At 44.9% G+C, this 15,119-nt stretch overlaps 1 protein-coding gene across 1 annotated transcript; it reads right to left on the bottom strand.

Moving 5' to 3' along the window:
- Positions 1–4,100: 4,100 nt before the first annotated feature.
- On the bottom strand, positions 4,101–4,523 carry LOC308340641 (ubiquitin-conjugating enzyme E2 C-like; the record flags this gene model as incomplete). The annotated part of the gene is made up of 1 exon (XM_080799954.1): positions 4,101–4,523. One exon carries the CDS (start codon positions 4,521–4,523, stop codon positions 4,101–4,103), a length of 423 nt encoding a protein of 140 aa, XP_080656080.1.
- Positions 4,524–15,119: the final 10,596 nt, after the last annotated feature.

The following is a 15,119-nucleotide window of genomic DNA, read 5'->3' on the forward strand; positions in this document are numbered from 1 at the left end:
TACATGCGTCTCCTGACCAGCCCCCATGAGTGGGCAGTGTACACCAGGCCAGCACATCTCCTAAGGATGGCTCCAAAATTCTATCCCCAAACCACTAACCCAACACACCCAGGTCAGGTTTTAACAAGCTATGGGGGAGAGGCAGCAGAACTAATGAGTTTCAAAACCTTTGGAGGTGCCAGAGTCTGATAATTTAAGTGCTCTTGGCTGCCTTTACTCCTAACCATCCCTTCTATTTTATGATCGAGTTGGCTTCTGGAATGTAAATGAACACCATATACCAAATCAATTCCTTAGAAAAGCTCCAGGAGCGGGGAGTAAAAATTCCAGTCATAAAGCGACAGGTTAACACACTCAAACCATCAGGCAACTCCATCGTGCCATATTGCAGAGAAAGACACTTGGATTCATGTTCCTTTGTTCCCCTAACCTGCACCTTAGGCCCCTGGGGCACTCTTGACTGCCTGCGCAGGTCAGAAATCATTTCTTTGTTTGTCTCGGGGAGGAGGTAGGTAGAAGTCAGAAAGCAGAGGAAAGTCTTCAGGAAATGTTTGGTCTCTGAGGTCTTGGATCCCACAGAAGAAAATTCTTCCTGAGTCTGGGCCAGTGAAAATCCCTTAGGAGCTGGGGAAGTTGAGTTGCAGTTTCTGGAAACTTGCATTTAAAATGCGTTGCCTTATTCCAAGACACCAGTATGTCCAGTAATTTATCAAGAAAACAATGGCTATTCCGAAATCCTTCCAAATTTTAAGGAATTCTAAGTAAGTAACTGATTCCAGGGACTCTAGGATATGCCAACTAGGTGTTTTTCTCCAGGGAATTCTGTCAGAATTCTTCGGAATAGGAAATTTCTGTACGAAGCACTCCTGGGGCCAAGTCAAATAGGTCAATGAGTTGTTCTACCTTGTGGAATGATCCTCAGGTCTGCCAGAAAAATGAAGAGTAAGTGAGCTCAGTGTCTTGAAATATCAAGTCGGAAAATATAGTGCCTTCACTTCCTGGTCACCTTCTAGGTGAATGCAAGTTGATAACACCAGAGGCTCTCGGGAAGAACCCAGATTTACCTTTTCTGCCAAAGGCCTTGCTACCAGCTTAATGTACGGAGAATCTTTTTCAGAAGAAGTGTGGGTTTAAGATTTTCAGTTCTCATGCAGGCAATCATATGCCCACAGATAAGAATGAGGGCATGTAGTATCTGAAAGTTCAAGAGTTAGTTGGAATGGATAGCCATCCAGATTCATTATACCTGTTAGCTCTACCAGGTTCAAACCTCAGCTCTTTATCTCCACGTGTGGTCTATGGTGGTGTAAGGACTGGGGTGAGGGGGACACTATTTGACCCAGGCCTCACAATCATGACTAACCTCATAGAGAATTTTGACGTATGAATTCATCTGTTCCTTATAAACATTAAAACTTTCTGTTTTGTTTTGTTTTGTTTCGCTTCCTAGAGGGCAGACTGAAGTGAGACTATTAAATGGAAAGGGACCAGAAACCAAAGAGCAGACAGGTTGGTTCATAGACCCATAACCTAAAATAAACCTTGTACTGAATGGGTGAGGAACAATGTAGAATTGCCGTCTCTCCTCCCTTACACTGTGTTTCTCAGCGTGACTGAGGACGTTTGAGTTCCCTGTAAACTGTTGGCACACACACACCCCCACCCCTCAAGGAGAAGGGCAAGATGTCTTACTTAGGAGACACTTCCCATTTGGGCCAGCTGCCAGTTGGTTGGGACTGGACGTTAAGAGAGGAGCATTGCGAGATGGTGGCTGGGTTTGTACTCCAGCCCAAGGCAGTGCTTCCTCCTGGGTGTCCCATCAGCATGGACAGTCAGTTCCATGTCCAGAAGATCCTCCTTGAGGACAGGCTGGCTGATAGTACTCTTGACCCAGGTGAAATGATTTCTATAAAAAAACAAAAACAAAGTACTACCCCACCTTGGAAAGACAAGATGAAAGTGATCAGGAAAAAACTATAGCCAGTCAAAATTTTATTTAGGAAAACAATATACGTTTTGAAGAGGACTCACATGTTTATATGTGATCTTGAACTTGGGCCATTTGCTCCTGAGGGCAGGGACCAGGCCTTCTGCTTGTCTTTAGATATTGCCCTATGCCATACAGTGGAGGGGAATGGGCTGCTACGGCCTGAACCTGGAGTTTAGAGCCTTGTAATGTTTGTGAAATCAGGTTGATGAGGCTACCTGTCAAAAACCAGAGATAATAGCAGGACGTGGGGAGTTTCAATGCATAGGCAAGAGCGAGTGGAAATCTGACTTGTTTTCTTGGATACTGGCAAGGCTAAAACACTGCCTATCTTCCTGGAGACTAGTTTCCCCTTTCAAGTGGAGGATATGGACTTGCTATGGATGGAAGCATCATTCCGCTCCTTCTTTCATCCTTAAACCTAGGAATTGCACAAAGTAGTCTGCTGTTAGAAGCCAATAGCCTCGGGGCGCTTGGGTTGCTGAGGCCTTCGGCTCAGGTCATGATGCCAGCGTCCCAGCACGGAGCCCCAATATCTGGCTCCTTGTTCAGAGGGGAATCTGCTTCTCCCTCTGCCTCTTACCCTACTTGTGTGCTCTCTCTCTCTCTCTCAAATAAATAAAAATCTGGAAAAAAAAAAAAAAGCCAATAGCCTCATTCCTGTGACACTCAATTGACTACTTTCTCTCAATACCACTAATAAACCAGGTCTACGTTGGTTGTCCGGTGTGAAATCAGATCGCAAGATCCTCAGGCGAGGACTCTGTGTGTCTGTCCTACCGAATCCTCCAGGATGCTAACAGAGCTCAAAAATGACTCAAGAGGGACACCTGGGTGGCTCAGTTGGTTGAGCCGCTGTCTTCGGCTCAGGTCATGATCCTTGTGTCCTGGGATCGAGTCCCGCATCAGGCTCCTTGCTCAGTGGGGAGCCTGCTTCTCTCACTGCTTCTGCCTGCCTCTCTGCCTGCTTGTGTGTACTCTCTCTCTCTGGCAAATAAATAAAAATCTTAAAAAAAAAAATGACTCAAGAACAACAAAAGTATCAGAAGTCAGGCCTTTTCCATGTTCTCTCTTGCTGAGGAAAATAACTGGGATGTGGTTATTACTGGGGTTCAACAGAAGGAGAAACACTACAGATAGTCCCGTGGAAAGACTAAAGCAAAGCGCCAGGGAGAGCCACAGTAAGTCATAAGATGGGGAAAAAATCAGAGGTGGTGAAACAAAGTGACCAATTCTGTTGGGAAAGCAGTCTTTGAAAAGAAGCAATGGAAATGTCTTGACTCATTTAAAAGCAAGAATGGACAAAGCAATTCCCAAGTACAGAAAGTGCCAGAACATGACTGGCTGCATGTATACTATATGAGAAGAGAAAGAGGTTGAGAAGAAGATGGAATAAACAAAGTTTTAAAGAGTTGAAAATGTCTTTCAGTTAGAGCAGAATGTCTAAGACAGCTCAGCATCCCTGGACAGGACTAATGAGAGAGCCCTGCCTAGCACCGCTTCACCGTTAGCTCCAGCTTTTGCATGCGGGCAGAAGAATACTGTCAGAACCATTGCTGAAGATCAATTACAGGCATACTCAGAGATACTGTGAGTGTGATTCCAGACCGCTGCGGTAAAGCAAGTAGCACAATAAAGGGAGTCGAGCAAATTTTTGCTTTCCCAATACATATAAAAATTATATATATATATATATATATATATATATATATAATCCAATGTATTTATTTAATATATTCATCACAAGGGCTCAACCAGAGACTTAATTTAAAAAACAGAAACAGGGGCGCCTGGGTGGCTCAGTGGGTTAAAGCCTCTGCCTTCAGCTCAGGTCATGATCCCAGGGTCGGGATCAAGCCCCGCATCGGGCTCTCTGCTCCCGCAGGGAGCCCGCTTCCACCTCTCTCTGTGCCTGCGTCTCTGCTTACTTGTGATTTCTGTCTGTCAAATAAATAAATAAAATCTTTAAAAAAATAAAAATAAAAATAAAAAACAGAAACAAAACAAAAATGACATCACAGCTTAAGATACACAGTCCTAGATAGAAATGAAGAAAAAGACAGACTGTTTAAGGAGAAAATAAAAAGACAACACAAGGAGAGAGGCTGGACAGTCAGGGATCTTGGCTGGAGACCTGCTTTGAGTAGCTTTCTTGCAAATACTTCTTAAAGGCTGTGGGGTTTTTCCAGAGCTCGGCAGCATGTGTGTTCAAAGGACTACCAATGTTTGGTTTTCCTAGCAGGCTCTGGATGGACAGCAGGATTGTCCTGACATCATAGACGGCTGACCACTTGTCCTTCAGGATGTCCAGGCAGATGTTCCCCTGGGTGTCCACACTGGGGTGGGAGCAGGGTGTGAGGAATTTCACCGTGGGCACATTGTAGGGGTAGCCACTGGGGAACTCCAGGGAGAGCTTATACCGCAGGTCTTCATACACTGTACCAGCTGCTCCATGGATGGTCCCCACCCATTTGAAAAGGTTGTCTGATTCAGGGAAGGCAGAAATTCCTTTGTCACCGGACATCATGAGGGTCATCAGCTCCTGCTGTAGCCCCCATTTCCACCGGAGAGTCCTAGTGAGTCCTCACCCTTCCTAATTGGGTGAGCTACCAGGCTCTGGCAGGGCGGTTCTGCCTTGTGCTTAAGCCCCTTGGCTTCTCTGACGTCTCTCTCTGGTGCCGGATCCCAGTTTCTCCCCACTTCGGTCTCCACTCACCCCCACCTCGCCGAGCCACCAAGGGTCCCAGGCACACTTTCATCTTGGCTCACCCGCGGAGGATCATGGCAGCATGCCTCCCCCTTTTGTCCTCCTTCCGGGGGCCCTCTAAGGGCAGCCCGAGCTCCCTTCGTGCCCTCCCATCCCTGCACATCTATCCACCCCAAGAACTAAAAATTATATTTTTAAAAATGTTTATCTGGGGCTCCTGGGTGGCTCAAGTGGGTTAAGCCTTTGCCTTCGGCTCAGGTCATGATCTCAGGGTCCTGGGATGGAGCCCCACATCAGGCTCTCTGCTCAGCAGGGAGCCTGCTTCCCCCTCTCTCTCTGCCTACTTGTGATCTCTCTCTCTCTGTCAAATAAATAAAATCTTTTTAAAAATAAATAAAAATAAAAATGTTTATTTAATTCAATTTAATGAACATATACTGTATTATTAGTTTCAGGGGCAGAATTCAGAGATTCATCAGTTGCATGTAACACCCAGTGCTAATTTTTTTTTTAAGATTTTTTATTTATTTATTTGACAGACAGAGATTACTAGTAGGCAGAGGGGCAGGCCGAGAGAGAGAGGAGGAAGCAGGCTCCCTGCCAAGCAGAGAGCCCGATGCGGGGCTCAATCCCAGGACCCTGGGATCATGACCTGAGCCGAAGGCAGAGGCTTTAACCCACTGAGCCACCCAGGCGCCCCACACCCAGTGCTCATTATTTCAAGTGCCCTCGTTAACACCCATCACCCAGTTACCCCATCTCCCATGCATCTCCCCTCCAGCAACCCTCACTTTGTTCCCTATAGTTAAGAGTCTCTTATCATTTGTCCCCCTCTCTGTTTTTGTCGTATTTTATTTTCCTTCCCTTCCCCTATGTTCATCTGTTTTCTTTAATTTCATATATGAGTGAAATCATATGGTATATTTCTTTCTCTGACTTATTTCGCTTAGCATAATACCCTCTAGGACTATCCACGTGATTGCAAATGGCAAGATTTCATTCTTTTGATGGCTGAGTAATATTCCATTGCATATTTATACCACTTCATCTTTATCCATCTGTCAATGGACATCTGGGCTCTTTGCACAGTTTGGCTATTATGGACACTATTGCTATAAACATCAGGGTTCATGTGCTCCTTCCAATCACTATATTTGTATCCTTTGGATAAATTCTTAGTAGTGCAATTGCTGGGTCGCAGCTCTATTTTTAACTTTTTGAGGAACCTCCATACTGTTTTCCAGAGTGGCTGCACCAGCTTGTCTTCCCACCAACAGTGTAAGGGGCTTCCCCTTTCTCTGTATCCTCACCAACATCTGTTTTCCTGACTTGTTAATCTACACTATAGTCTATGAAGTGTGCAAAAGCATTATGTTTAAAAAATGCACATGACTTAATTTAAAAAGATTTTATTACTAAAAAACACTAACCATCATCTGAGCTCTCAGAGTGTTATAATCACTGATCACAGGACTCCAAAAGCATACATAACAAAAGAAAAAAATAGATAAATTAGAATTCATCAAAATTAAAAGCTTTTGTGCTTCAGTGGACACGATGAAGAAAAGACAACCCGTAGAATGGGGAAGATCTTTTCCAAACCATAGATCAATAAGAGATTTGTACCTAGACTATATAAAGGACCCATATAATTTAATAATAAAAATGCAGCCCAATTTATAAATGGCCAAAGTTTTTGAATAGACATTATGGCACAGAAGGTATCCAAATGGTCAATATGAGAGTGAAAAGATGCTCAACATAATTTACCATTAGAGAAATGCAAATCAAAACCACAAGACATCACTTCACACCCACTAGAATGACTGTAATAAAAAAGTCTGGCAAGGGGTTCTACAAAAACCTGCAGGCCAGCACCTGCCCCAGCACCAGCCCTGTCCTACGGCCCTGCCACAAAACAATGAGAGAGACAGTTCTTGGGAGGCTACTGCCCTAGGGCACTGCACATAAAGCAGACTGAAACACACCCCATTCTTCCTGTGAAAAAGGCCTATTTACTTGTCCTGGAACGTCCGCCCACAGACCGGGCTTCAGGTTTACCACACATCTAGAGGCTTTGGAAATGCTCTCAGGGAATACAGGTTGGGAGGACACTCTCCCTTGGCCTCACTATAGCTTGTCAGTACCACCCAGCAAGCAGTTTATACACTTGTCTGGAACCCCAGTTTTTGCAACTGTCACCAAGGAAGCGCCTCCAGATCACCTGGTCCAGAGGCCAGCAGCGTTAACAATTCTGGTCTCCTAAGTCTGCATATATTTGCAAACCTTAAAAGCTGCCACACAAAGGACCAGCTTCCAGTCAACCTGAAACGAGGTGCTGAGTGAGATCCTTCTCTGGAACACTTACAGGTCTTGGCGTTCTCTTAACAATGGGACCTATCAAGACTAAATCAGGCTGCTCAGACAATCACAAAGTTTCAAGAGACAACCAAAAGCTAGGGAAAGGTTCAACAACAAGTTTCATCTCCTAGACAAGGCCATGCCTTCAAGATAGAGAGGTGACTGTTTCATCAATACACAAAAACAAACAGAGAGTCAAACACAATGAGGAAACAGAGGAATGTGTTCTAAATGAAAGAACAAGATAATAAAACTTCAGGAAAACACCTTAATGAAGCAGAAATAAGTAATTTACCTGATAAAGAGTTCAAAGTAATGTTCACAAAGATGCTCACCACGCCTGGGAGAAGAATGCGGGAACACAATGAGAACTTCAACAAGAAGAAAATACCAAACAGAAGTCACAGTGCAGAAAAATATAATAACTGAACTGAAAATACATGAGAGGCATTCCACGGCAGACTGGGTGAAGAAAGGATCCACAATCTAGAAGACAGGGCAGTGTAACTCACCCAGAGCAGCAAAAAGAAGAGAATTTGAAAAACTGAAGATCATTTAAGGGAACTGTGGAATAACGTTGAGTGGAATAACATAATAGGAGTCCCAGAAGGAGAAGAAAGAGAGAAATGAGCAGAAAACCCAAGTGAAGACATAATGGCTGAATTCTCATTCTTCTCAAATGTCCATGAAAAAAGACCGGAAATAACAAGTGTTGCTGAGGATGTGGAGAAACTGGAACCCTTGTACATTGCCAGTGGGAATGGAAAGTGGGGCAGCCACTGTGGAAAACATCTGGGCAGCTTCTTAGAAAGTTAAACATACAGTTTTCACATAACCTGGCCATTCTACTTAGGTATATACCCAAGAGAAATGAAAACAGACGCCCACACAGAATCTTATACACAAATATTCATAGCAGAATAATCCATAATAGGCAAAAAGTGGAAACAACCCACACGTTCACCAAGTGATGGATGGATAAATAAAATGAAATGTCATCTGCAGTCTAAAGGAATGAGAGACTGATATATGCTGCAAAATGAATAAACCTGGAAAACATGCCAAGGGTAGGAGCCCATCACCAAAGACCACTTTGGTGGTCTATGTCCAGAACAGGCAAAGCCCGTAGAGAGAAATAAATTGCCTTGCGCTGGGAAGGTTGGGGGTGGGGATGGGGAGTGACCATTTGTGGGTATGGAGTTTCTTTTGGGGGTAATGAAAATGTTCGAAAATTGTGGGGATGGTTGTACAACTCTGAATAATATTAACCATTATGTTGCAGCCTTTGGATTGGTGAATTGTATGGCGTGTGAGTTACATATTAATAAAATTTTAGTTGTTAGGACTCATTTCAATTCTGAATCTCCATGCAAACATTTCGGTCTCTTCTGGAACCAGACTGCTCCTCTTCTTCATTTGCACACCCTGTTTTGAATGCTCTTTTTCCTGGAACCATGTCTCTCTCGCATCTCTCGCATGAAGGCAGGAACGGCTTCCTGCTCCACTCCTCAGCTTCCTCGCCTGTTTTTTTCTGATTATTCTGTGGCTCTTGCTTTCCACTGCTGGACTCGCCTGCTGGTGGGGACTTTCGTACTTGTGTACTATGGTCCCCCTCACAGGTCCCCCTCACACACCTTTGCTAGAAGAATCTTGTGATATTCTTGTAAAGGATGAAAGGCAAACATGCTTTATCACAAGTAGTCTTCCAGGGGCTTTGTTTAAATCCCAAGAGCCCAGGAAGTAGATGAGCACATCAACTGTACTTCAGTGGCAGAGCCGCTGTTCAGATTTTTGCCGTGTACGCCCAATGCCTCAGAGCTCCGTAGGGTCTCAGATTTGGCCACTGAGTGCTTTAACAATACACTGATCTACTGGGAAGGGAAAAGAAATTCCGAGGGAGAGCCACATTGGGCGATTTAACTTTTCATTCAGAGCCCTACTGAATTAAGCTCACATGTAAAAGGAAACTGATCACAAGAATAGCGCGACCTAAGAACGCTGCTTTCTTTTGATTTCAAACAGAAGTAAAGCATTAGCTAGCCTCTCATCTTAGCTGCTCTTTTATCTTTCCTCAGAGATCAATCCTTTGATTACTGTGTTGTTTTTAACCGATCACCTTTACAGTTTTTACAGCTAGATGTCAGGATGCCCACTCCCCAAATTACACACGACAGCAGCTGCTGCGTTGGTAGGGTTTTCTGGAAGAGGGACCCTCTCTGTTTCCTTGCATGGTCAATAGGAATGACATATTTCTGGGGCGCTTGGGTGGCTCAGTGGGTTCAAGCCTCTGACTTTGGCTCAGTTCATGGTCCCAGGGTCCTGGGATCGAGCCCCGCATCGGGCTCTCTGCTCAGAGGGGAGCCTGCTTCCCTCTCTCTCTGCCTGCCTCTCTGCCTTGTAAACTCTGTCTGTCAAATAAATAAATAAACTCTTTAAAAAAAAAAAAAAAAAAGAAGGAATGACATATTTTCCCAGCAGGCTCTTCTGTGAGAAGTGAGCTCTGTGGAGCCTGAGCCCCACTGAGCTATTCTCCAGAATTTGTCACAACTGGGGCACTGGATGCCTCAGTCAGTTAAGCCTCTTTGGCTCAGATAGTGATCTTGGGGTCCTAGGATTGAGCCCCACATCAGGATCTGTGCTCAGCAGGGAGTCTGCTTGTCCCTCTCTCTCTGCTTCTCCCCCCTCTTGCTCTCTCTCACAAATAAATACAATCTTTAAAAAAAGAGAGAGGGAGGAGCCTGGGGGGCTCAGTCAGTTAAGGGTCTGCCTTTAGCTCAGGTCATGATCCCAGGTTTCTGGGATGGAGCCCCGCATCAGTCTCCTTGCTCAGCGGGGAGTCTGCTTCTCCCTCTCCCTCTGCCCGCCCCTCCCCCTGCTTATGCTCTCTTGCTCTGTCAAACAAATAAAATATTTTTTTTTTAAATTGCCATGGGTGGTATTACAGGTGTTTTTAATCTCTCATGAATGCTTATTTTATTATTATTCTAGCAACTATTTGTGAGTTCCTTCCGTTTGCCAGACAAACGCCAGGTGGTGAAGACAGAACCCTAAGGAAGAAAGACACAGACTGGAGTTTTCTTATCTACTGGAGAATGACAAGGAAAGCAAGATTAGGGGCGCCTGAATGGCTCAGTCATTTAAGCAGCCAACTCTCTGTGGCTGTAAATCGAGACCCTTGTCAGGTTCCATGTTCAGTGTGGATTTTTTTTTTTTTTAAGATTTTATTTATTCAGTTGACAGATCACAAGTAGGCAGAGGCAGGCAGAGAGAGGAAGGGAAGCAGGCTCCCCGCTGAGCAGAGAGCCTGATGCGGGGCTCGATCCCAGGACCATGACCTGAGCCGAAGGCGGAGGCTTAACCCACTGAGCCACCCAGGCGTCCCTCAGTGTGGATTCTGTTGAGATTTTCTCCCTCTTCCTCTGCCCCTCTCCTCCCCACCCGCCCAGATCATGCGCACGTGCTCTCTCTCTTTTGCTTTCTCCCTAAAATAAACAAAATCTTTTAAGAGGCTGATTAATTCAGGCCTTAAAAAAGAACAGCAAAGGGAATCAGTTTTAAGTCGTGCATTGGCTGGGTCACTGGATATGCTATGGAAGATTGTAAAGTGCCTCACTTCCAGACTAGTGGGTCATAAAAGTTTCCAGAAGGGGTATTTTCAAGTTGAGATCCGAAGGATAGATTGTTGGCTTTAAAATCTTGGTGTTTTTTTTTTCTTACAATACATGACTTATGTTATTTTTTAAAAGCCCACGAGTTTACAGTGTTTCCTGGTGCTGAAATCCTACCTGGATTCACTGTCAAGATGCTTAAGGAAGACAGCTCTCAGGGATGCAGAAGATAGAGTACATGAAGTCCGTAAGACAGAAGAAAGCCTACAGCCCCAAAGGAAAGGACTGCTCTATTCTGTCTCCTTCTCCTGTGACGGTCAGGAAAAGCTTGTTGAGACAAGCTTCCTGGGGCAGGGGCAGGGAAGGAAAGTGAGTCTCAAGGCCTCTAACTATTACCCCAAGATGGTACAACAATTACAACACCGTTCTATTCACTCACATACTAGTCTGAGTTAGAATGCTGGAAATCTTTTTTTTTTTTTTCCCCCTCGGATGTATTTATTTATTTTAGGCGGGGGCGGGGGGGGGGTTTGTGGGGCACAGAGGGTGAGGGAGAGAATCTCAGGCAGATTCCACAGAGCACGGAGCCTGACCTGGGGCTCCAGCTCATGACCATGAGATCACCATCTGAGCTGGAACCAAGAATCAGGCACTTGACCAACTGCCACCCAGGTGCCCCTTCCTGGAATCTTAATATGCTATTTTCCTCAACAAAGATAAATCAGTGCAGTTTTAAAATGGTGCCTAATTTCCTCAAAAGCAATTGCTCACTTAAAATGATGAACCGCTCTGAAAGGTCCACTGTATCTGATCTTTCTTCCTGCCTGAATCAATTCTTTTTATTTTTTAAAGGTTTTAAAAAAAATTTTTTTTTAAGATTTTATTTATTTGGGGCGCCTGGGTGGCTCAGTGGGTTAAGCCTCTGCCTTCAGCTCAGGTCATGATCTCAGGGTTCTGGGATCGAGTCCACATCGGGCTCTCTGCTTGGCAGGGAGTCTGCTTCCCCCTCTCTCTGCCTGCCTCTCTGCCTATTTGTGATCTCTGTCAAATAAATAAATAAAATCTTAAAAAAAAAAAAAAAAAAGATGAACTGCTCTGAAAGGTCCACTGTATCTGATCTTTCTTCCTGCCTGAATAAATTCTTTTTTTTAAAAAGTTTTTAAAAAAAATTTTTTTTAAGATTTTATTTATTTGACAGACAGAGATCACAAGTAGGCAGAAGGAGGCAGAGAGAGGGAGGGGGAAGCAGGCTTCCCGCTGTGCAGAGCCCGATGCGGGGCTCGATCCCAGGACCCTGAGATCATGACCTGAGCCGAAGGCAGAGGCTTAACCCACTGAGCCACCCAGGCGCCCCTGAATCAATTCTTTATAGTAAGAATTAAAAGGTGGTATTTGCAGAACACTTTCCAGTCTAATTAAATAGGAAACTGACAGCTTTACTTGCATAATGCAAACCTCAAGACAAAGGTCCACCCCAAGTTTACAGAGCTCACATGGCTTTGCATGACGTGCTTGCCTTCTTGGAATGCATTCATTTTAATAAGTGGAAGTCAGCCGTTGTTAGTAAGAACTGAGAGGCATGTACAAGATTCTGGGATTCTAGATGTCTTAAATACCAACAGCCACTCAACATGGCCTTAATTGGCATTTAAACCCTGGCTCTGCCAGTAACTGGTGTGTCTTTGGACCGGTTTCTTTCCTTTGGAAGTCTCCTTCCCTCGTCTGTACGACGCAGACGAAGTTCGTACATGCGCAGTGCTCAGAACAGAAGGCACACTGGAGAGGCTCAGTAAATGGTAAACGTCATTTCACCTCATCAATAGGTGGAAGCCACAGGGCGGGAGACTGATCAGATACGGGGAAAGGGGAGAAGAACAAGGCAGAGGACCAATGATTTATCTCCAAGTGGGATGACTGGAAGGATAACTGGGATGATGGGAGGCCACCAGCTGAAACACAAGTTACAGAAACAGATTTGAGGCAAGAGAGGCCAATTTTCTATTTGGGGCACAATGAATAGGACATGTCAATAAGCCACCGAGATAGAGAAGACAGAGAGCAAGACAAAAGCAGGGCTAGAGCTCAGTCTGTTGTTTATTGAAGGGAGCTCTGTGTAGGAAAGATAAGTGTTAATTTTAAAAGGACTTAATTTAGGGGTGGCTGGGTGGCTCAGTCATTAAGCATCTGCCTTCGGCTCAGGTCATGATCCCAGAGTGCTGGGATCGAGCCCCATGCTGGGCTCCCTGTTAGGCGGTAAGCCTGCTTCTCCCTCTCCCACTTCCCATGCTTGTGTTCCCTGTCTGGCTGTCAAATAAATAAAATCTTTCTTAAAAATAAATAAATAAATAAATAAATAAGTAAAAGGACTTAATTTAGAACTAAAGAAACATCCAGTGAAAGTAAAACAGTGACAAAGAATAATTACAAATACATTTGTACTTTGGCTAAAATGAATACTGGGTGAAAAGCCACACCTCACACAGGCCACCACACAGAACAGAGTCCTTTGTGCTGGGGCTGGTGGCACGGAGAGCAGATCCGTTTGTTCCCTTGTCTTACCACAGCTGGGGGCTCCTGTGGGTGGAGGCCACAGGTGTAAGCATTATGGGCTCTTCAGGTTGGATGTCCCCTATCCAGGATTCCAGCAACCAGGGAACTTAGGACTTTCCAAGTTCTGAGTAGGCACAGGGGGAGCTGAGATGCCACCACACCCATGTGGGACTAGCAAGGGGCAGACAAGATGAAGACCCGTCCAGTCTGGGCCTTTCCTGGAAGAACTGTGGCTCAAAGCCTCCACGCTGGCCAGCCATGCCCAGTCCACAGTGCTCTTCCAAACTCGCTTTGCTCTGCTGGAACAACAAACCCCGGGGCATCTTGGCATACACCAAGGGAGAGAGGTTATAATTTTATTTGCTGAGCCAAAGACGTTCCCATCTTAATATGCTCACTTAATAAATAAAAACTGTGTGTACTGTAAATGACTTTTTAAAAAGTGTTAAGTTTGAGCTGGGCTAAAACAAACAAGCCTGAGTCCATTACTCTGTTTTAAGTCCAACCCCCGATTCTGGAGCAGCAACTGCTCTTGCTAATTAGGATCACATTGATGAGGGGAGAGTGCTAAGATTGCTGCCTTCATGTGATTTTTTTCTAGGTTGGCCAACAACAGCTTCCCTCTTCTGATGTCTGGGTGCTACAGTCAGCAAAAGGCATGCGTGGGCTTCTGGGAAGGTCACCGATCTGGTCGGCTTCCATACTCGAGTCATTTGGCAGAAAACTTGGCTAGTGTGCAGAGACACTTTTAAGTGAATTCCATGGGTGTGGAGACATCCTTGCAAAGCCTTTTTCCTTCCCTTCCACTCCGAGCTGCCAAAAAACCCATTTTACACGGCTCTAGGATCTGTGTTTGATGCATGTTAGGTCTGAAGGTGGGGAGCCCGGGGAGGGCTGAGCCCATATTTGATGCTGGCGGTCCCTTTGTGCAGCTCTTTTGATAGTCTGGCAAAGATACCTGCCCTCTCCCCTCCAGAACATTAGTAACGGCCTACATAATGAGCAGCGATATTATTTAATGATATTTAAGTCAGTTTCTAGATGGGTTGTGAAAGTTACACATGTTTTTCAAGAAATGGAACGATTTTCACAGTCTCATTAGTTTTCCTTGATCACACACGCTCAGTTTGCACAGCAGGGTTTTATTCTCCAAGGATGAATATTTCAAAGACAATACATCGCCCCATGGAGAAAACAACTCTAATGGTGACAGTGTCTATACAGATGGTCTAGTGAGATCATTGCTAAGAAGTATTGTTGATGAACGAACTGAGAGTGAAAAGACACATAAAATGAGGTGTGGTTTGGGTAAGCAGTCAAACTAAACAAATATTTAGGGCCAGAACAGATGGAGTAATTAAAAAACAAAGGTGGGGCAAAAAGGAGAGGAGAGGGAAGGTTCCTTGCATTCTCAGGGGGCAGTAAGACCCGGGCAGGGGGTGGGGGGAAGGGATCAGGAGACCAGACTTGGAGGAGATCCTGCCATGAGGTTTTGTGTTGGAAGAAGGTACAGGAAGGGGTGGGTGAGTCTGTTGGTCTTAAAACTCTTCCATATGACTGGGCATTCTGGAAATCTGTCCAGCTTGTTCAATGAAAGCTCGGTTCCTAGGGTGACAGATCATATCTAGGGCAAAAGGTGTCAGCTTCCTGTTCTCTCTGGCCCAGAGAACAGACCCAAAAATCTCCACATGGGCTGCCTCTTGGTGGGTCCACCTGCACACCTTTGGGCACTGGGCTGAACATCCAGGATCTAGTCATAAGGATCTCCAGAGGACGGTCAAGATGAAAAAGGCTGAGGCGCTCTCATCAGTAGTGTGACCGAGAGGCATAGTGGCATGGGGACAAATGAGGAATGACTGTAGATAGCAAACAAAGAGGGTCAGATATTAAAGTTGGATTTAAAATA

This window comes from Martes martes (assembly GCF_963455335.1).
Source record: "Martes martes genome assembly, chromosome: 4".
In the NCBI taxonomy this organism is placed as follows: domain Eukaryota; kingdom Metazoa; phylum Chordata; class Mammalia; order Carnivora; family Mustelidae; genus Martes; species Martes martes.